Below are 19,047 nucleotides of genomic sequence, written 5' to 3'. Positions count from 1 at the left end.
AATTTCAGGACGTCGGCGAAATGTGGGCTTGCGGGTAATATTGTGAAATTAATATCGACCTATATGCATCGCTGTGGTACTCGAGTGTCCGTGCACAATCAGAATAAATAATAAATAAATAAATAAATATATATATATATATTATGCAGCCCGACACTTCGTTGGATTGTCTGTCGTATCCAAAAGTTAAGCTCAGCTCAACTCTATAAATTTCCCGGAAGATCATGGTCGGTGAACGATACCCAGATTAAATTGACCATAATACGATAAAAGTTACGCGAAAGACGACGTAGCTGTGAACCTGCGAGTTTCATACGGAAACTGGAACCAAGAGTCTGGAACCAGAGAGGATGGGAACATTTTGGTGGTGTGGCTTTTCATTTGAAATCTATGTCCTGTAACGAATATGCACAAACGAATACGTTTCATTCGATATGTATTATACTAACTGCCACTCACAACCACATCGTCATGATATTTTTGGTAAGTACAAGTAGAATATATATCTACTAGAAAGTAGAAAATCCGTGCGAGCCACGTTCCGCAGGAAAATGATAATCCTTTAGTTTTTGCCATACTATAGCATATACTTTTCGTTAATCTAACGGCTAGCAAAAAAATGAACCAACACAGTGAATTGAAACTGAACTAAAAATATCAAAATATTATACGTTTTTGGTGACAGTTCACGGCAAATCAAACATTATAAATTCCACGCTACTTTGGAAATAACTTGCAGCATTATCAATAAAATACAATGACGTGCAATGCTATCTCTCGACAATCCGTATTTACACCATTTGAATCACTGAAACTACTATAGAAATTAGGACTATGAATTTAAAAAATCACTAAAACCATTAAAATATACATGGCTTAAACTATAAGGAAATATGCACCAAAAACTTCAAAATATGCAAAATTATGTAAAATAATTCAAAATTATGCAACAAATAATATTTGTAAAATAAATATTAATAAATAAATAATGTATATCGTAAAAAAAAATAGATTAATTTTATAAATACATTGTAATTTATCTATAACACCTATGTACTAATTATAGTATAGTTAAAGTAACTATATTATATTGAAATAATGCAATGTGAATAAAAATGTATATTTACAAAATATTCAATTTATATAGGATAGATTACATTTTAAATGTATTTTACATACATACAAGCATAAAAACAAGATTTATCAAAATTTTTGTTTTGTTTTTACTATTCACATGCACAAGTACGGTTAGGTTATGAATACAATTTCAACTAAATTGAGACAATAAACACCGGAAACTTATCAAATCAGCCACAAGTGCATTATTCACCCAGATCCGATTTACAATGCGGTTATGACTGATAACTAGACACAAACTCAGCTTTCAAAAACTATTTTAGTTTGAAAATAAACATCGCACATGCATTAGAGCAACACTCATTGGTAGTAACGTTACAAACTCAACTTGCTCCTTGAAGAATTACAACTAAAAGTACTCGATTAAGTGTATTCTCGTCAAGAAGTACTCTCAGTCAATTGAGGTAAACTAAAGTTAGTTAAAAAATAACATTATGATTATTAATATTTATTAACTATAATTGTTACAAATCAGTGTTTTAAATTGAAAAACTGCGAAATAATTATTAGTTAACTATCATACGAATTGTTTACGTAGGTTTAAAGTTTAAACATTTAGATAATAATATAATAAATAAATAAAATAATTTATTAATTTAATTGTTTAGTAATCAAACGAATTATAAGTAACACAAAACAAGGATAAAACAAAATATACATATTCATATTAATAACAATAAATATAAAAACTGTTGAAACACAGAAACACCAAAAAAATAGTCGACATAATTTGTTATATTAAAAGAAAACAACCAATAGCAAGGGACTATAAGTTTTAAAAACTCATGAACAAGCAATAAAATAAATATTATATCGAAATAAGATAGCGTATAGTTGAAGTTTTCTTTTGTCCAAAAGATTCCGTTTTATTTGACAACAAACACTATCATTTTAAATGATGACGAGAAGTATCATATCATTTAACCACGATTAAATTGTACATGGTACGAAAATTACGAATGATTAAATCTTTTATAAGACGTATTCTTAAAATACAATAAAAACGGTTTGTTTATAAGTTTTAACAGTATTGTCTGTCATTAAAATAAATTGTTTTTTTTTTTTTGTGGACTTGAAAAGTTTGATCAACTATTATCAATTTAGTATTATGGCAGTGATTGGATATAACATTGATATAATATTTATAAAACAAGTTATTATAAATATTTGTTACTGTAACGTAATATCTGGAAAATTCATTCGAGCATAAGTTAATAATAATGACGCGTGTATCTGTATACATAAATGTTATTACAGTTAATAGTTAGTATATTTTTTCAAAATAAAAAAAATCATATAATTATGCTGAAGAATATAGTACGGACTTTTGTTTTGTTTTTAATATTATTTTATTTTTGTAATTAACAACAGACGTCAATTTTAACAAGGTATATTTTAATAATGTTATACATATGTTGCATCTACATAGTGAAATCACTCATTTCATGAACTGAATTGAGATAGTGAAATTCGTCCAGATCGTGAATTTCGACAAAAATATATGGACAAAACAAGATTGTTATGTTATTTAGCAATAAAAAATTAGATTATATCATAGTATTATAACTTAACTATTATTTTTTATATTGTTCTATGAACAAAAATATAACAATTATAGTCAATAAATTATATCGTAATACATTATATTTTTCATACAATATACGTATATTATATTTTATAAACGACAGTGTTACCTATGAAGTATTATGAAATACTCATGAAATTAACTATAATACTTAAATAATTTAACTACCTTTATTTCTTATATTGTTTATTAATAAAATATTTTATTTATCGAATTAAACAATAACTATGTAATTTAGCAATAAATAACTTACACATCATACTTTTCAATATCGATAAAGATAATAATATTTTATCCCTGATCTCTATTATATGAGAGAGATATCAAATTAAAATGTTGTTATATTTTTGTTCATAGAACAATATAGAAAAGTATAGTTATAAATTATAACTTATAATACTATGATATAATATAATAATCTATAGCTAAATAACATAACCATACAAAGGTATTGTCCATTTCATGAAATGGATGTCTATATAATGTATTTTCGTCAAAATTCACGATCTGGACGAATTTCACTATCTGGATATCCAGTTCATATAATGACGATTTAACTATGCGGATGCGACACATTATATATTATATAATTATAATCTTAGGAATATGAAAGATGTTCGCATAATCATTTAAACATTTATAGTTCTAAACAAATAAAAGAAAAAAAGAAATTGAATACCGAATATTATAAAAAATATTTAATTAAACAAAAATTATATATTTTTTATTAACAAATATAATAACCTATAACTTCTGATGTGTTACAAGTTTAAATAACATTTTGTTATAACTTATATTGAATGTTTTAAAAAATAAAACCTAATAATACAATTCGCGAAGAGTATAATACATTCAAATGTTATTTGATTTTCTTTTCAAAATATTTCATCTTGTTAGTTACAGCTATGTATCATTCATTATAGGTTTACGTTTCGGATAGAATGTGTAGTACGAGTTTTCATTTTTATTCAACCTAAGGTGAGAGACCAGAAAAAGAAAAATAATATACTATAAACTCCATTATCCATTTTTTTTATGCTTTCAATACTTCATACTTCCAAGCTTCGATCAGATATCACATATTTTTCAGTCATATTATTATACAGATGTAAAATATACTGAAAATAAATTTTATTTTAATAGAAATATATATGGGGCACAGTAAACAATTTCGACAGAGAAAATAACACATTATTGATACGAATCGCAAATATTCTTCTTCTTCTTCTTCTTCTTAATAATAATAGTAATAAAAAAATATTTAAATATAAATATTAGAAATAAACTCAGACAAGTGTGAATGACATAAATTAAATTAAAATGTTTACTATATGTATTCAAAATGTAACATATTTAAATTAAAATGGCTTCTATAGAAATTAAATATACCTATATATTACATTTATATAAGTTAGTTGTAAAAAATAAACCCTCTTAAAAAGTTTTCAATAAATTCGATAAAAAAAATAATAAATATATACTTTAAATAAAACTAATAATAATTCTCCTGGTATTGATCTCGACATCACCTAAAGAAATAAAGTTGCTAGAATTCGTCTACCAGCTATTATTTTAATCGCCAAGTCTAAAAATTTAAATTAGACTATACCCTTTTTTCGTCCTATAAATTTATAACAATTCTTTGCAAAAATACTAGAAAAAACTTTTCTTAAAGTACATTTTATTAAGAATTTCCGAATACCCATTTTATCTGATTCTCAATTTGACTATTTCAAATCCAATTTAACCACTCTACAAAATAGAAAGTTCACAGAGTGATAGGTGGCAAATTATACTCACTTGAAGAACAATTATTATATTGTATATATGCATGCACCTTCATAAATGTCATACAAGTATTTGATAGGATATGACAAAATGGCCTATACTTGAAATTAAAAAGAATCTTGGAAACTGTATATTTTAATCATAAAATCTTATCTGTTAAATTAAATTAAATTATTTTCGGTGATGCAATCTTGACTATAGCCAATACTTCAGCTGGTGTCCTCCTTACTCCTGTTTTTATAACATATATGCTGCCAATCAGCCTTCCACTTTAAACATCCCGATAGCTGAGTGCTGACTACGCAGTTAGCAAGGCCGTAATTTCCATCAACTCTGGTTCAGTTATAGCTTCACTAAATCTTTAAAATCACCTATTCTTCGTGAAATAATGGTATACTAAGTGGAGGTTCAAAATAAACCAATCTAAATTCGTGCACACTACATTTACGCTTAGACTTTTTCCTTACCCAATTACTTATTACATTCAAAGTGCAGTATCTAAGACTAACATATACTTAAGTAACATAGACTTATGAAAGACCCTACATTTAAATATCTCATACGCTTACTAAAAATATTTTAAATTAGCAATTAATTAATACACTTTAACACTAAAAACATATTATTTAAAAATTCCTAGTTGAACCAATCTGAATGTATAGTTACTAAACCAAAATAAACGAAATTAAAACATTCCGAAATATCACACTAAGAAAATTAATAATTGATCTAACTTACATCTAACCATACAGTATATTCAGATTTTAAGAGTAAATTTATTCAAAAGAAACAACAATTTTGTACAAACGTTTTTACACCAGTTTATTTACACCCTCGTAATACCCAAAAACGTCTAAAGCGAAAGTGGTGTTCTGTCTATTAGATTTATGATTTAAAAATCAATAATCTATCTCCCCACGGGAAAAAAAAAAAATCAAAACATGTACCAAAATAAGTAGTGCTATCAAAGGTTGCTATTTCCGTCAAAGGATAAATGTACATAAGTTAATCTTAATACAATTTGTGAATTGATTATAGGAAGTTTTTAAAAATCTGAGACAAAAAAAAAAAAATAAATATTTTAATTTTTAAGTGAAATATGAACGTATTTAATTTTTGACATTTCACATAAAAGCAAATAATTTCTAAGCAAAATATAAATGATGCACAGATAATGTGTTCTTACTTTTAAGTAAATAATAAATCAATTAATTCTAATACTTAAAGTAATGAATACAAAATTGGTTATGCTGAACTCAAATTTTATATTTTTACGATAGCAGAAAAGGATTTAAATTTTCTAGGTACATAATATATTTTAAAATGCGTAAATAAAAAACTTCATATGATGAAATGTATTTATTTCTATATATTAAATACTGAAATATTAAAGTTTTAATTTTAGTTTCATCAAAATATCATCATAATTTAATAATTTATTAAATTTGAAACCAGTTATAAAATAATTTATTGCCCAATTAACGGTAAATAAATATCAAATGAAAACCTATAAGATGTCAAGTCTGTTCAGACTTAAACTAAATAAAATAAATTAAGCATTAGGTATGAGTTATGAGTAAAATAAAATATAATATTTTAAATCTGAATAATATATATAATAGGAAACAAATTTAAGTTGTTTATAATAATAATTCTAAATATAATTAATTTAAAAATTAAAAAATCGAGTTATGAAATTTACCTAACTATATTTATTTTTTCGTTTCTAATTGCAGCATATCATATATTTATATTCATATAGGTTAAAAATGTAGTGGGTAATGGCTAGTAAAATTTAATTTTCATGTAATTAGGTATATTGTATATATTGGTATATTAGGTCTTATAGTGGTTATATTTTCATTATATTTTCTAATAAAAAGTATAACGATGTAACAAAACAGTATTTTTTATTTTTTACTTTAAACGTTTTAGATAAATTATGTTATTCTTTTACGTTTATTACAGTTTAATTTTAATACGCAATTTATAGAACTAAATTTAATAGGGTTATATTTCTTTATAACGAACTTAACTCATGCGTGCAGAATTCACAATTTCGTAATAAAAATTATAAGAATTAATATTTATGATAGTTATAGACGGTATACTTTAGTCACATGATTTAAAAATCCACAACGTAGAAATAAATTAATACATAATATAATATTATATTGGAAAAAAATAATTTTTTATATTTAACAATGATTAGACAACATGATTACATGAAATAAAAATATATTTAGCAAAATAAAATATATATTGTTTAAGACTGAGTTTTAAACATTTTTTCTTTTTGCAAGTTAAATTAAATATTTAAATACTATTCAAGTAATATTATCTAAATTAATAAAATATAAAGGTTTTATATTAATATTTACTGTTTGTGGATATTTATATGATATGTTGGTTATTGTATGGTATAGCAGGATTGTTTGGGTAGTATCTTTTAAGTAGTATAGATTCTTATTTAGTACAGATTTATTATACTAACCGTTAAAAAAAACATTTAATTGCAATGTTTGACAAAAACAACTTAAAAGTATTTAAAATAATCATTTATATAAAAATTATACATTTAATTTAAGAACATGAGTTGTGGTAATTAATTTGGCCAAACTAACAAAAACTTTTTGTTTGTACGATTTAAAAAAAAAAGTATTTAATTAGATAATCTGATATTTATGGTTAAAAAGTTGTGAATACTAATAATTATGTTTGTTTTCTGTATCTACTCATTATTTAACTCAAAATCGAAAAAAAAATGTTCATTAAAAAAAATTATTAAGTATTTATAAATATAAATATATTATAAAGTTAAATACATACATTTTCTTCCGGTTAATGTATCTATATATATAAATAAATACAATTAATGATAATAATTACTTATACCTACATTAGAAAATTTTAAATATTCAATAAAAAACATAAAGAATATTTGATTAAAATTGTTAAAAATTTGATAAGAACCTATTGTTAATATTTATTAGTTGAATTAATTTTATTAAACCCTACGAAGGTTAAATTTCCTAATCAAGTTTTGAATGTTATGTATACAAGGATATTTTAAAGGAAAAGCGTTAAAAATTATATCACGTTCAAAAAATATTAAAATAAATAATCGTTAAACCTTTTAATATTTTAATCTTGAGGATTATTAAAATGGAAAATAATTCAAAAGGTTTTTTTTTTTAATCGGTAGTTTTTCTAGGTGCCGACTACCCGCTGGGTTTTTGGCGGTTTGCCACATCTTCTAGCAAAATTATAATAATACTGTAGAAATTATATACGCATTTAAAGTGACCTATCAAAGTACCTTTACTGCATTTAAAAAATAAAATTGTTTGTTCAAACAAGTTGTGATTTGAACTAGCGTGGATGTATTGTGCACGATCGATGTTTTTGATTTATGAATATTTAGTATACACAGGTATTATATATACAGGTAGTTGTATAATTGTATTTATGGATGATACTTATGTTAAAATACTATATTTTTGAATTAATTTTCGTTTATTTATATTAAAAAAGCATAAATACTTTGTATGTTTTAAACACAATTGAATGACATATCAACATTTTGTAAAACCATAGTTCTTAAATAATTATTTTAATTGTAGTTATTTGATTTTTATGTGTCAATTATTTTACTCGAAAGTGTTGTCAAAAATATAAGTAAACAAAATTTAAGTCATAAACTACAATAAAAAAGTACGCAATCAAATTTCTAATCGAAAACCAAGAACATAATACTAATCATTTTGCGCTTACATATAATAATACATTACATAATAAATGTGCCAACAAAATAAATAATAAAAATATATCACAAAGATAATACATATATATTTTTTAAATATTGTATAAAACAAAATAAATTTAATTGGTTATATCTAATTAAATTATATAATTTTTTGAAGAAATTGCAGAAATGTTTATATATATTATGTATATAAACATAAAAAAAATCTCAATTGTTTCTTAAATTCACAAAAGTACCACATCACTAAAACAATTAATATCAGTTGTAAATTAAAGATGGATTTAGCTTTTTAATTGTTTTATTCTGTATACAAATTATTTATTAAAACTATTTCATTTTAGTTGTTTTTAGGCTATTCGTTTTTTCACAATATTTTTTATAATATTTTTTACTTATAACAATATAATATTAACACAGCTTAAAGGGTAACTGAAGAGTTTTCTTATTGAGTGTAATGTAACTTTAATATCTTTAGAATACGTTCTTGTAAAAAAAATTTAAGTGTTTTAAAACAAACATATATTATCATTTTTTTAGCCTTTATTATTTTATACTCTGTATTTATAAATTTATGAAAATTGTGATTTTATTGAGTTATAACTCTACAGTAGACCTAAAATACTTAGGTACTATACAAATTTTAAAAATGCTCTATGCATTATTCTATAATAAGTTACGTTAAATCGTATGAACATTGTACTTCACCATAAAGAACATTATAATTCTCTTTTTTATTATAACTCCTTAATTTTTCTTTATTTCTTGTTTTTTAAATATTTTTCAAACATTTTTTTTTTTATGTAATTATGAATACTGAATACTGAATGCTAAAAAAGCCAAACTACTACAGGTTTCACATAATGGGTCATTTTTATTGAAATTAAAAATATATTAAATAATAATTATTCGGCTAAAATTGATACTCATATAAAAATATAATGGTGATGCAGTATATATGTATATATATATATATATATATATATATATATTTATATATTTTAAATAATTTTGAAAAAATAAAACTGAAAATTATAATGAAAATAAGAGCTTAATAAAATAAAAAAAGTACTAAAAATATCTACTTATAAAAATTATTGCCATGGCCAAAGCGGAACTACTCCAACGTCATATATACAGAGAATCACTTACGGTCAAACATATCATTTGTCACTGCCTAAACTAAAGAGACATCAGTCAGCACCAAAATACCCGACAGACTCCAAAAAGTATTAGGCCCCAACCAATAAAGTATCAACAACATTTTTAAATTCTTAAAACTATCAACTGTATGACCTAATTCCATGCCAAAGTATTTTATTTTATCCTGTTTTACTTTTTTTTTTTATGTATATTGTCCAGCAAGCTGTGCAAATTGTATTAAAATAATAAATTATTATAGTAATGCAAAATTTAATAGTTAATTACTTAAAACATTTTTATGTTGCTACAATTATTAAATATATTTTTAACTATTTTACTGACGTAATAATATTGATTGATAGATAAAACAATAATTCATTTTTTTTATATAAAAGTAATTTTACATTTTATTAATACAATAATTGTATAACTTTAACACTATATAATCAATTTTATTTATATGTGTATTTTAAGATATTTACTTAATTGTATCATTGTGATGATTAAGTAATTTGGATGATACAACGTTTATCGTGATTTGAAGAATACAATCAAATAGCAACAATTAAAATATTAATTATTTTGGACTAATATTAAAAAAAAAATGTAGATTGAAGTATGTACTCGTATTATTCAATATTTTTTTTACAGAGTATCAAAATGTATTAAACTAACAAGGTTTATCATATTGAAATACATCTTTTAATTTAAAATGAATTCACTAATTAAATATTCAATTATATAAATGCAACTGATGTAAACTAATTTAACAATATCATAAACAATGTAAATAATAAAATTGTATCACTAATAATCTTATTGCTGTTGTCATAAAAATACGTATCTGTGTATCACATGATATTATTGTAAACCATTAAAAAAAATAATTACTATTATTCATGGCTGGTGTATATCACTGTACCTACTATAAAGAGGTCGTTATTATAAATTATTTTAATTTTAAAAGGAAATCTAAAACATTATAAATAAAAATAAATGAATGTATTTTATTTTTCATAAATATTGATAAGGAAAATAAAAATGAAATGCAATTATCGTAGAATTGTGTGAAAATGTAAATGTTTTCATTTACGGATAAAGAAAATGGATAACAATAAACATTTGGTTAATTGTTTATGCTTTTACATTATCTTGATCAAAATCAATCTAAGACAAATATACAATTTCATTATAATAAATATTTTATAATATTATATATAATTTAGTGTGATTTTTGTATTTATAGTGAATCATTTTTTAACATTTTAGTTTAATTAAATACCAACATTTTCTACTCCAAATATTATTTTAAAATAATTACCGAGTACTAAATACTTACTTATAAAATATGCATTTTGAATAATTTAATGTATGTAATAAGCTAATATGTTGATAATAAAAAGCACAATATTAACTGTACAACTTTTGTATATTTTACAATTTTAATGCACTATGCACATTGCACAATATGAAATACAATTTAACTTAAATTGCATTTAGTGTAGGTATATCATTAATTTTCAGAAACTCGTATATTAATATGTACAATATAATGTTTTATTTTCAATGAGAATTCTGTGTTTTTCAATGTTTCTAAGAAGCCATGTATATCTAAATTTATGATGTATTTATGGAGTATTCTAATTATTGTTCTTGTTGATACAAATAATATGAAATTCTCATAACATTGCGTTCTTATTTACTATTCAAGTGTCACAGTATCATAAATTGAAAAATATTATCTTAATAGTGTTTAACTTGCCCATGCCTATTGTATGTTTTTTGTTAAGCTTCTATTATTTTTTTATTGGATAGTTATATAAACAATAAATATATAAAAATAAAAACAAATTTAAATCTTTCGGTGTGTTTTTATTTATTAGAATCAAATATTAAACGCTGTACTTATTTTCATAATCTATTACAATCAAATTTTAAATTAAATAAAAATGACGTATTTTTTAAAATTAATTTTATTCGATGATAATTTGGGAAAAATTAAGCAGTCATGTGTGTAAAAAACAAAACTCATTCAACGCAGGATTGTTGTAGGTATGCGAATAATTATTAAAACTTTTTTACGGAAATTTTAATATGTGCGTACCATAGGTCACTTAATATAATGTACTGTCCGTACAACAATCAATTAAATAAATAATATGTAAATCTTTATAAATTCTATAGAGATTTGAAAAATCTCAACCGACAAAGGACGTGGTTGTACAACGATTATACTTTAGTGTAATCATTCTATTATGTGGTGTATGCACAAAGGATTTAATACAATGTGCGCGTACAGTAATGTAAAAAAGTTCTTTTGTTTTAAAACATAGTTGATTTATAACGGTTAACCGCGAAGAATTGAAAATAATGATGACCATTTTTGAGTGTAAGCACTTAATAGTAACATATAATAATATAGTCTTCAACGGTCCATATAAATTATCTAACACGCTTCTTCGAATAGGTTGCAGTTATTTTGCATCAATACTATTAAACGTATCTAAACATATATATATATATATATATATATATATATATATATATATACTATGTAATATTATGTTATATTTATGATGTATAGTGAATATCTATTATATACATTGTTTTTTTTTTTTTTTTGCTATTATCCCATATTATCTAGTTCACGCTAAATCACAGTCAACGAAACGGAAACAAATGGTCATATGAGAGGAGCTTGTTGAATTCATGGACATTCATTATCTAATAAAATAACGTTTTCAGACATTTTATAGTAAATTAGGTTCATGTATGTAATGAGTGCCATTCATAGAAAATTTAACATCCTCTCCGTAACGATCTAATGTTACATACAAATATAATATTAAAGTTATAGTTCAAAAATAAAACGATTAATTAAAAAAGTTAGGGAAATGGGTAACACTCTGCTGTACATTATGTGTCCAGTGGGTCACTGTTACGGGTGTGCTAAATTTGAATTCAATGATATATTAAAGTCATATTTTACTTTTAGTATTACGGTAGGTTGATATAATTTTTACCGAAAATATTGCACTTATTATATACCTCTAATTAATATTTAATTTAATTATGAAAATCTAAAATGTAGGAAAAGTATAGGTTACGTATCAGTTCTACTGTACTGTACTGTACTGTAGTCTATAGATATCGAGTGTCCTATTAAATAACAAATCACTATAATTTATTTGGTAAATTTGAATTCAGTGTTGAATTATTCTGAAGTCACGACTCTGAGCGAGACGGTCTATCAACATAATATATTGTTTAGTACATTTTATGATAATTTTATATTGATATAAAAGAATTTTTGCTATTATATCTATATGTATACTTATAAAACATTAAAAAAATAATAATACTAATACAGTAGATAGGATTAATTTTTGTCGGAAAAACATTGTATTTTAAAATGTCATTGTGTATCTATATTAAAATAATATAATGATATACGGTGAAAGTTTCAAGTATTTGTGAATAATATTTTTAAATTACAACAAAGTAACTAAAGTTGTTATTCTTCGTTTAAATATCTAATTTCCACTTAAAATGTTTATAAAAAAACTGACTTTATATTTTTTTATTTCAGTATGAACTACTCGTACTTATAAGAAACCTTGTGTAAAAATTGTAAATCCTCCGCTATAAAAATTGAGCATTTTATACATTTTTAACTACAACATTTTGTATACATTTTTTGTTGATATTTATTGAAAAAACTAATAAAAATTAAAAATACCTATAAACGACTCAAAAGAAACAAAATATTTTTATCATACATAGAAAATACATATAAATATTTAGTGAAAATTTAAATTATCGACAATTGTTCGTTTTTAAGTTATTTCAGTTGTTTTGTAAAAATCTTTTGCGAATTTTTTAATTTTACCAAGTAGTAACTATAGTAAGTACTAAGTACCAACTAGATCCTATTTGCCTCCAAAAAACACCCTTAAAAATGAAATTTTAAGTATTTTTACTGTTTAGTGGTGATTACAGGCAGAAAACACATACACACATCATTGAAAAATCAATACAAAATACAAAATATTTTGCGACAATGTTATAGTACAGTTACAGAAATAAATCATGTTACATAAAGCTACTATAATAATAAAAATTATTGATTACAAAAAACAATTCACAGTAGAGCTTTTAGTAAAGAATAAAAATAGAGTGCCGTTAAATCAACCGCTTATATGTAATTTTTCAAACTATTGGGATATTCGAAAAAATATTTTTAAGTACGACCAGAATAATATTCAACTGTATCATTCTAATTGGAACCTAAATTTTTTCCGTCGTAAGAATTTTAATAATTAAACAAAAAAAAAACAATAAATAAAATCATATAACTATAACTTTTGTATTCAATATATTAGTATTTTATAATGAATTGGTGATCATATAATATATTATACGATATAAAATTAAAATAAAAAACGAAAAAAAAATAAATTAATAGATTTTCGACACTTCATTATTTGTGTACGCCCATTGCATATACCCAGCCAAAAAAATTTAGATTTAAAATAATTGATCCAAAATGTATGTTTTCATAGCATTATTATTACCTACGTAAAGTATTATACTGGAAATCGTGTTTGTTAAAAACGAGTGCGTACACCCCACCGTTATTTCACAATAAAATAACCTTTTGAGAGTGCCGTGTGTTTTCAATTACCATATTTTCATAATCGAGCCCATATTATGAAAGTTTTGGAACGTTTTGGTTGGGCTTTCTAACTAACGATAAACGTATAAGCAACAAAAAAATAACACATCATCGTGTTGCTGACAGAATCTAAAACAATAATAGTATTTATAACTTACTTGAAATATGTAAGAATGGCAATCGACAGCAGGAGTGCAATGAACGAAACTAAGTATCCGGTTTGATAAATATTATTGATTTGTTGTGTCCACTGTAACATAAAGCATAATATTATGAGGATTACGTTTAATCATTAAAATAGTGTATAAATGATACAGTCTACAGATGCGTATAATACTATAATCAGATATTGTAATGTGTACGGCATAATATTAAAAAATGTATAAATTATAACGATAAAATTATATTTTTGGATTCGGAAATCTCTCAACCGATTAATTAAAAAAAATAAAAACAATGCATAGCATGGTGATTGTAATATTATATATGCAACCAGGAATGGCTTATAATATAAATAATTCGTAATTGAGGGAATATTGTATCATATAATATGACGTGATTTTTGTGTGTTACCTGGCGTAATGATTATCTGACATATAAAAACTGATTATTTTTTTGAACCGATTGTCAATGTACAATTTGTTTTTGCGTGTACTTAAAAATGTTATATAACAGTTGATAGTATAACTAAACAGATACCGGTGTCACTGCAGAGAATATCAAATCCGCATTTTGAAAAGTGATTTTACAAAAAAATAATATAAACTACCTTTGCAATTCGATTGAAAATAAAATGACATGATTGAACATTGTTTTTCCTTTAAAAGTCAGTTAAATCATTAAAAGCTAGTTAGTTATATAAAGACCGATGGCATTTTAATTATTTAGATAATACAATCAAAGAGTACATAATCAGCACTTGGTTAATAAGTGTTTTGCAATAACGCGTTTCAGCACTCATATTGATTAATAAGAATGTGGTCGGGTTCTTGGTTGAAACCATAATAGGCAGGGTTATCGATCGGCCCCCATCATTGTCCATTAGTGATGATACTCAAAAGCTATTCTATTCCAATAAAATATTAATGCAGACAACTGAATCCTAACCAAAACTTGTCGTCGCACGTCAACTGTGGTTATATAGTTGAGGTACGAAGCTTTGAAGTTTCTTATATAGATCCACTGTGATATAAAAAACATATTGTTGGACTAAATTGTATGATACCTCGATATTCAGTTATTGTTGTTTCAACAACTACCTAATTCAAAATTAAGTCAATAATTGTGTGCGAAATAAAAAACCAAAATGCTTACATATTCCTTGTCACTTCTATAATGTCTAGTTTTTTTTCTAACAAAAAGACAAATTATTCAAACGGATACAACGTTATAATATATTTTCACCGTGCATAGAGAGTACAGATAGTGGTATTATTTGGGCTGTATTATATTGATATATAGTTCGAGTTACGACGGACTTAGTCGGGTTACAAAAGAAATATTGATCACGGGATCATTGGCTAACTGCGCAAACGACGTATTGTATTGTCGTAACATACCGTTCCATATATGTCTAAGGTTTAGGTCCAGTCGTACATTCAACAGGAATAGAATACCTTTTTTCGTCAAGTTGCGTATCTCCTGGGTCCGTCAGTTTTTAAATCTAAGGTAGTTTTTCTTGGTTGTACTGACTATATAGCAGCTAGTATAATTTCCTAATATAAGTATATCACTATATTTGTAAATTCAAAACCACATTTTTAATATTATGTGGGTCATCGGGTATTTTTAGATATCAAAACACACAATAAAAGTAATAATGGTTTCGAAAAATAAATGAAAAGCCATTATTAAATTTTTAATTTATTAGATTTACATAAAATGAAACGTTACAATCTAATCTGAAGGTAAGTATTTCTATAGTTTAATTGCGTTTGGTATCAGTATTAGCTAGGTTTGAGAGAAGAATGTAAACCTGCATGTAATATATCAAACGTAGGAACATTTTTATAATATTAAAAATATAAAATATAAAAAAAAGATACGTAAATTCCAGAAATATTTCCAAAACATTTGACTTCTGAACAATTTGATAGTGCTTTTAAAAATTCTATTTTAAAACTATTATATTGTATCAATAACGGGTAAAAGTTAAACGAATTGTAAGATTGATACAAAGTAAATCGATTTGAAAAATAGGTAATTGCATTTATTTTGTTTGAAAAGACGATAGACAAAATACAAATAACTATATAGTTAACTCTGCAGCCGGTCAATTTTTTATGCAAACATATATACCATATTGGTTGTCCAGAAATTTAGATTCATAAGTTATAAAATTGACTTTGTTTATAGTTAAAGACAGAAGTTTTGTTCACAAAGACGACACGGGAAATTAATTTCATAAATCAGTTTGTTAATTTATAAACCTTTACATAGCATAACCAGCTACGTCTTGTTGGTTGTAGCAGTGTATAATAAATTGTGGAATATGCATTAAAATGATATAATTATTCCCCCGATTTAAATGTATAGCAATTCGTGTAGTCTACCAGGGCTGCATAATTAGGTTTTGGTTCGGTAAGTTTGATCCCGACCACGGTAGGGTACCTACCACCTTTGTTTCGATCACCATATGTTTCTCCTTTGCATCAGACGTTAACTAAAAGTAAATGACTATCGTGTAAAATAATTTATAAACCAATGAGCTGTAGCTTATTTACGGAGAAGGACGGGGGTACAAAGATCAAACAAAAAGTACATTATTATGAATTTATGACCATCGATGTTCTCCGGACAGAAATATCATTATATTTTACTACAGCGAAATTAATTATATAGTGTATTAAAACATGCACAATAAAGATTAGTAAAAACGTATCATTATTGCGAGTATTACTCGTCACTGACTATGCAGGACAAAAACAGTTCGCATTTTATTAATCATTTTAAACGTTTAAAAATATTAGGCACGTGTAGGAGAATCACTGCACTGTAATTGTCCACTAATATTATATATTTATATTGTATATTATATGTATAGAGTGTTCATATTATATTTAAAATAATGTATTCAACAAAATTCCATGGTTATTAATTATTGGCGTATTAAAAAAAAAAAATGTAAAGATTATATGGCTTTCTAATAACTATGATATATATGTATACATCAAAATGTATTCGAAAATATATTGCATTACATTATAATAAAGATATGTACAAGCTTATGAGTTATGAGTAATAAATATTAAATTCCTCCTGTACACGCGTAAATGTATCGTTTCTTAAACAAAACTTGTACATTTTGTTGTTTATAACGCGCTGACAATAACAAGTTGTAGTTGTTAAAACATGGTCACGGTGAAGTCCATTGGTCGTCAGCCAGGATTTCTGTTCTAAGATTTAATTTTCCACCCATCACGTACATCTTTTTATACATAAAATAATGTTGACGGTTATTTTATTACAGTGTCATAATGTATTATAGTGAAACCATCCCTCGCACTCTGTCACACTCACTATAGAAACGCAATATAAGTAATATTCGCGCATAAATCGTGACGTCTAGTAAATTATTATCGATTAATATTCGGTCTAGGGGTAAATTAGTAATACGCTCTAAATACAGACGACAGTGGGTCATGGTGGACTTGTCATTACTTATCGAAAGGAATGGAATATATACTGTATAAGTTTATACCGAAAATTTAAACTTCCAACACTGAAAACGTTAAAAACAAAATACAATACTTAAAATGAAAAAAAAATTACATATCAGTATTAGGTAATAGGTATACATATTATTTTGGGTGACATTTTTTTTTATATAATTTAACTAAAATTATTCAAATCGTCCTACACTGTGGTCTATGAAGTATGCAAATTAATGCAATACGTTATTTCTAATAATTATTTATCAGCTCACGTATGTACAATATATGTAAAACTTTTTTAGGGATCACTAATAGTTCGCTACATCATGGGATTTGTGTTTGTTTTCTCGTTAACTCTCCTCTCTCATACACCAATTGTGGAGCAAACAAGAAAATAATGGTAGAAACTTTAAGTACCATAATTCGTATGGCACATAATTATAGTGAATACTGTGGTCGGTATATTAAAAAAAAAAAACTACAAATTTGAACCGTTTGGAAAACTTATAACATAATATTATAGATAGTTTTATAAAAACACGAAATCATTAGAATATTTTTAACATAAATAATACACTATATTATGCTTACTACATGCATTTATAGTTAGCTCAAACATAGCAAAAACTAAAAACGAACACATTATAGAACATCTAATTTTTTTTTAAATTTAAATTGTGAAACTTGACAAGTACGAAACGGTCGATATAATAATAGCGATATTCTATTTATCGTTATTATAATATATACGGGGACTTATCGGTAGAATGCGATAACGACGATGATGACCATAATATTGTAATCTTGTGAAGTGTATTTTTTGAATCAACAATGTCGGAGATTAAAATAGTACGGTCGTACGGATGTTTCGAATTCAATATCCAACGGAATAAAATATAATTAATTAATAATAGTATGTACGTATTATGGACATACTTAAACCTGAATTCACATTTACACAAAACTCATATATTTTTTCTATTTGAAATCAGTAATTATTTCGGTTCGATTGATTAATGTTATTACCATCTCAACGAACGATTTTAATTATTTCAACACATTAAATCAATTTATGTATAAATATATATATATATTATACTTTTTAAACAAAAGTAAATATAAAATAAGAATAAATAAATTCTTTTAAAACTCCTAGCTGCATAGTGCACATTACACGAACTACACGAAAACTAAATTACACAGAGTAAGGCAATATTAGTAATTTACGATTGGATCTTGGCAGTGACGTCTTATAGTGAAGTTGATCGTTATATTACTCCTTAATCACCATTGCCGTATGGCT

General features: G+C 24.6%; 1 protein-coding gene across 5 annotated transcripts in view; it reads right to left on the bottom strand.

The window, feature by feature from the left end:
• The window catches only part of LOC132922193 (calcitonin gene-related peptide type 1 receptor), a 145,893-nt gene that overhangs the window by 59,594 nt on the left and 67,252 nt on the right, over positions 1-19,047 (bottom strand). For all 5 annotated transcript variants that reach the window (XM_060985564.1, XM_060985568.1, XM_060985567.1 and 2 more), the window contains exon 5: positions 14,250-14,341. In XM_060985564.1, the coding sequence (XP_060841547.1) occupies positions 14,250-14,341 (92 nt within the window). The remainder of the gene's footprint in view (positions 1-14,249; positions 14,342-19,047) is intronic.

Source organism: Rhopalosiphum padi, chromosome 2 (genome assembly GCF_020882245.1).
Source record: "Rhopalosiphum padi isolate XX-2018 chromosome 2, ASM2088224v1, whole genome shotgun sequence".
Taxonomy (NCBI): domain Eukaryota; kingdom Metazoa; phylum Arthropoda; class Insecta; order Hemiptera; family Aphididae; genus Rhopalosiphum; species Rhopalosiphum padi.
This window is presented reverse-complemented; position numbering and strand designations above follow the sequence as displayed.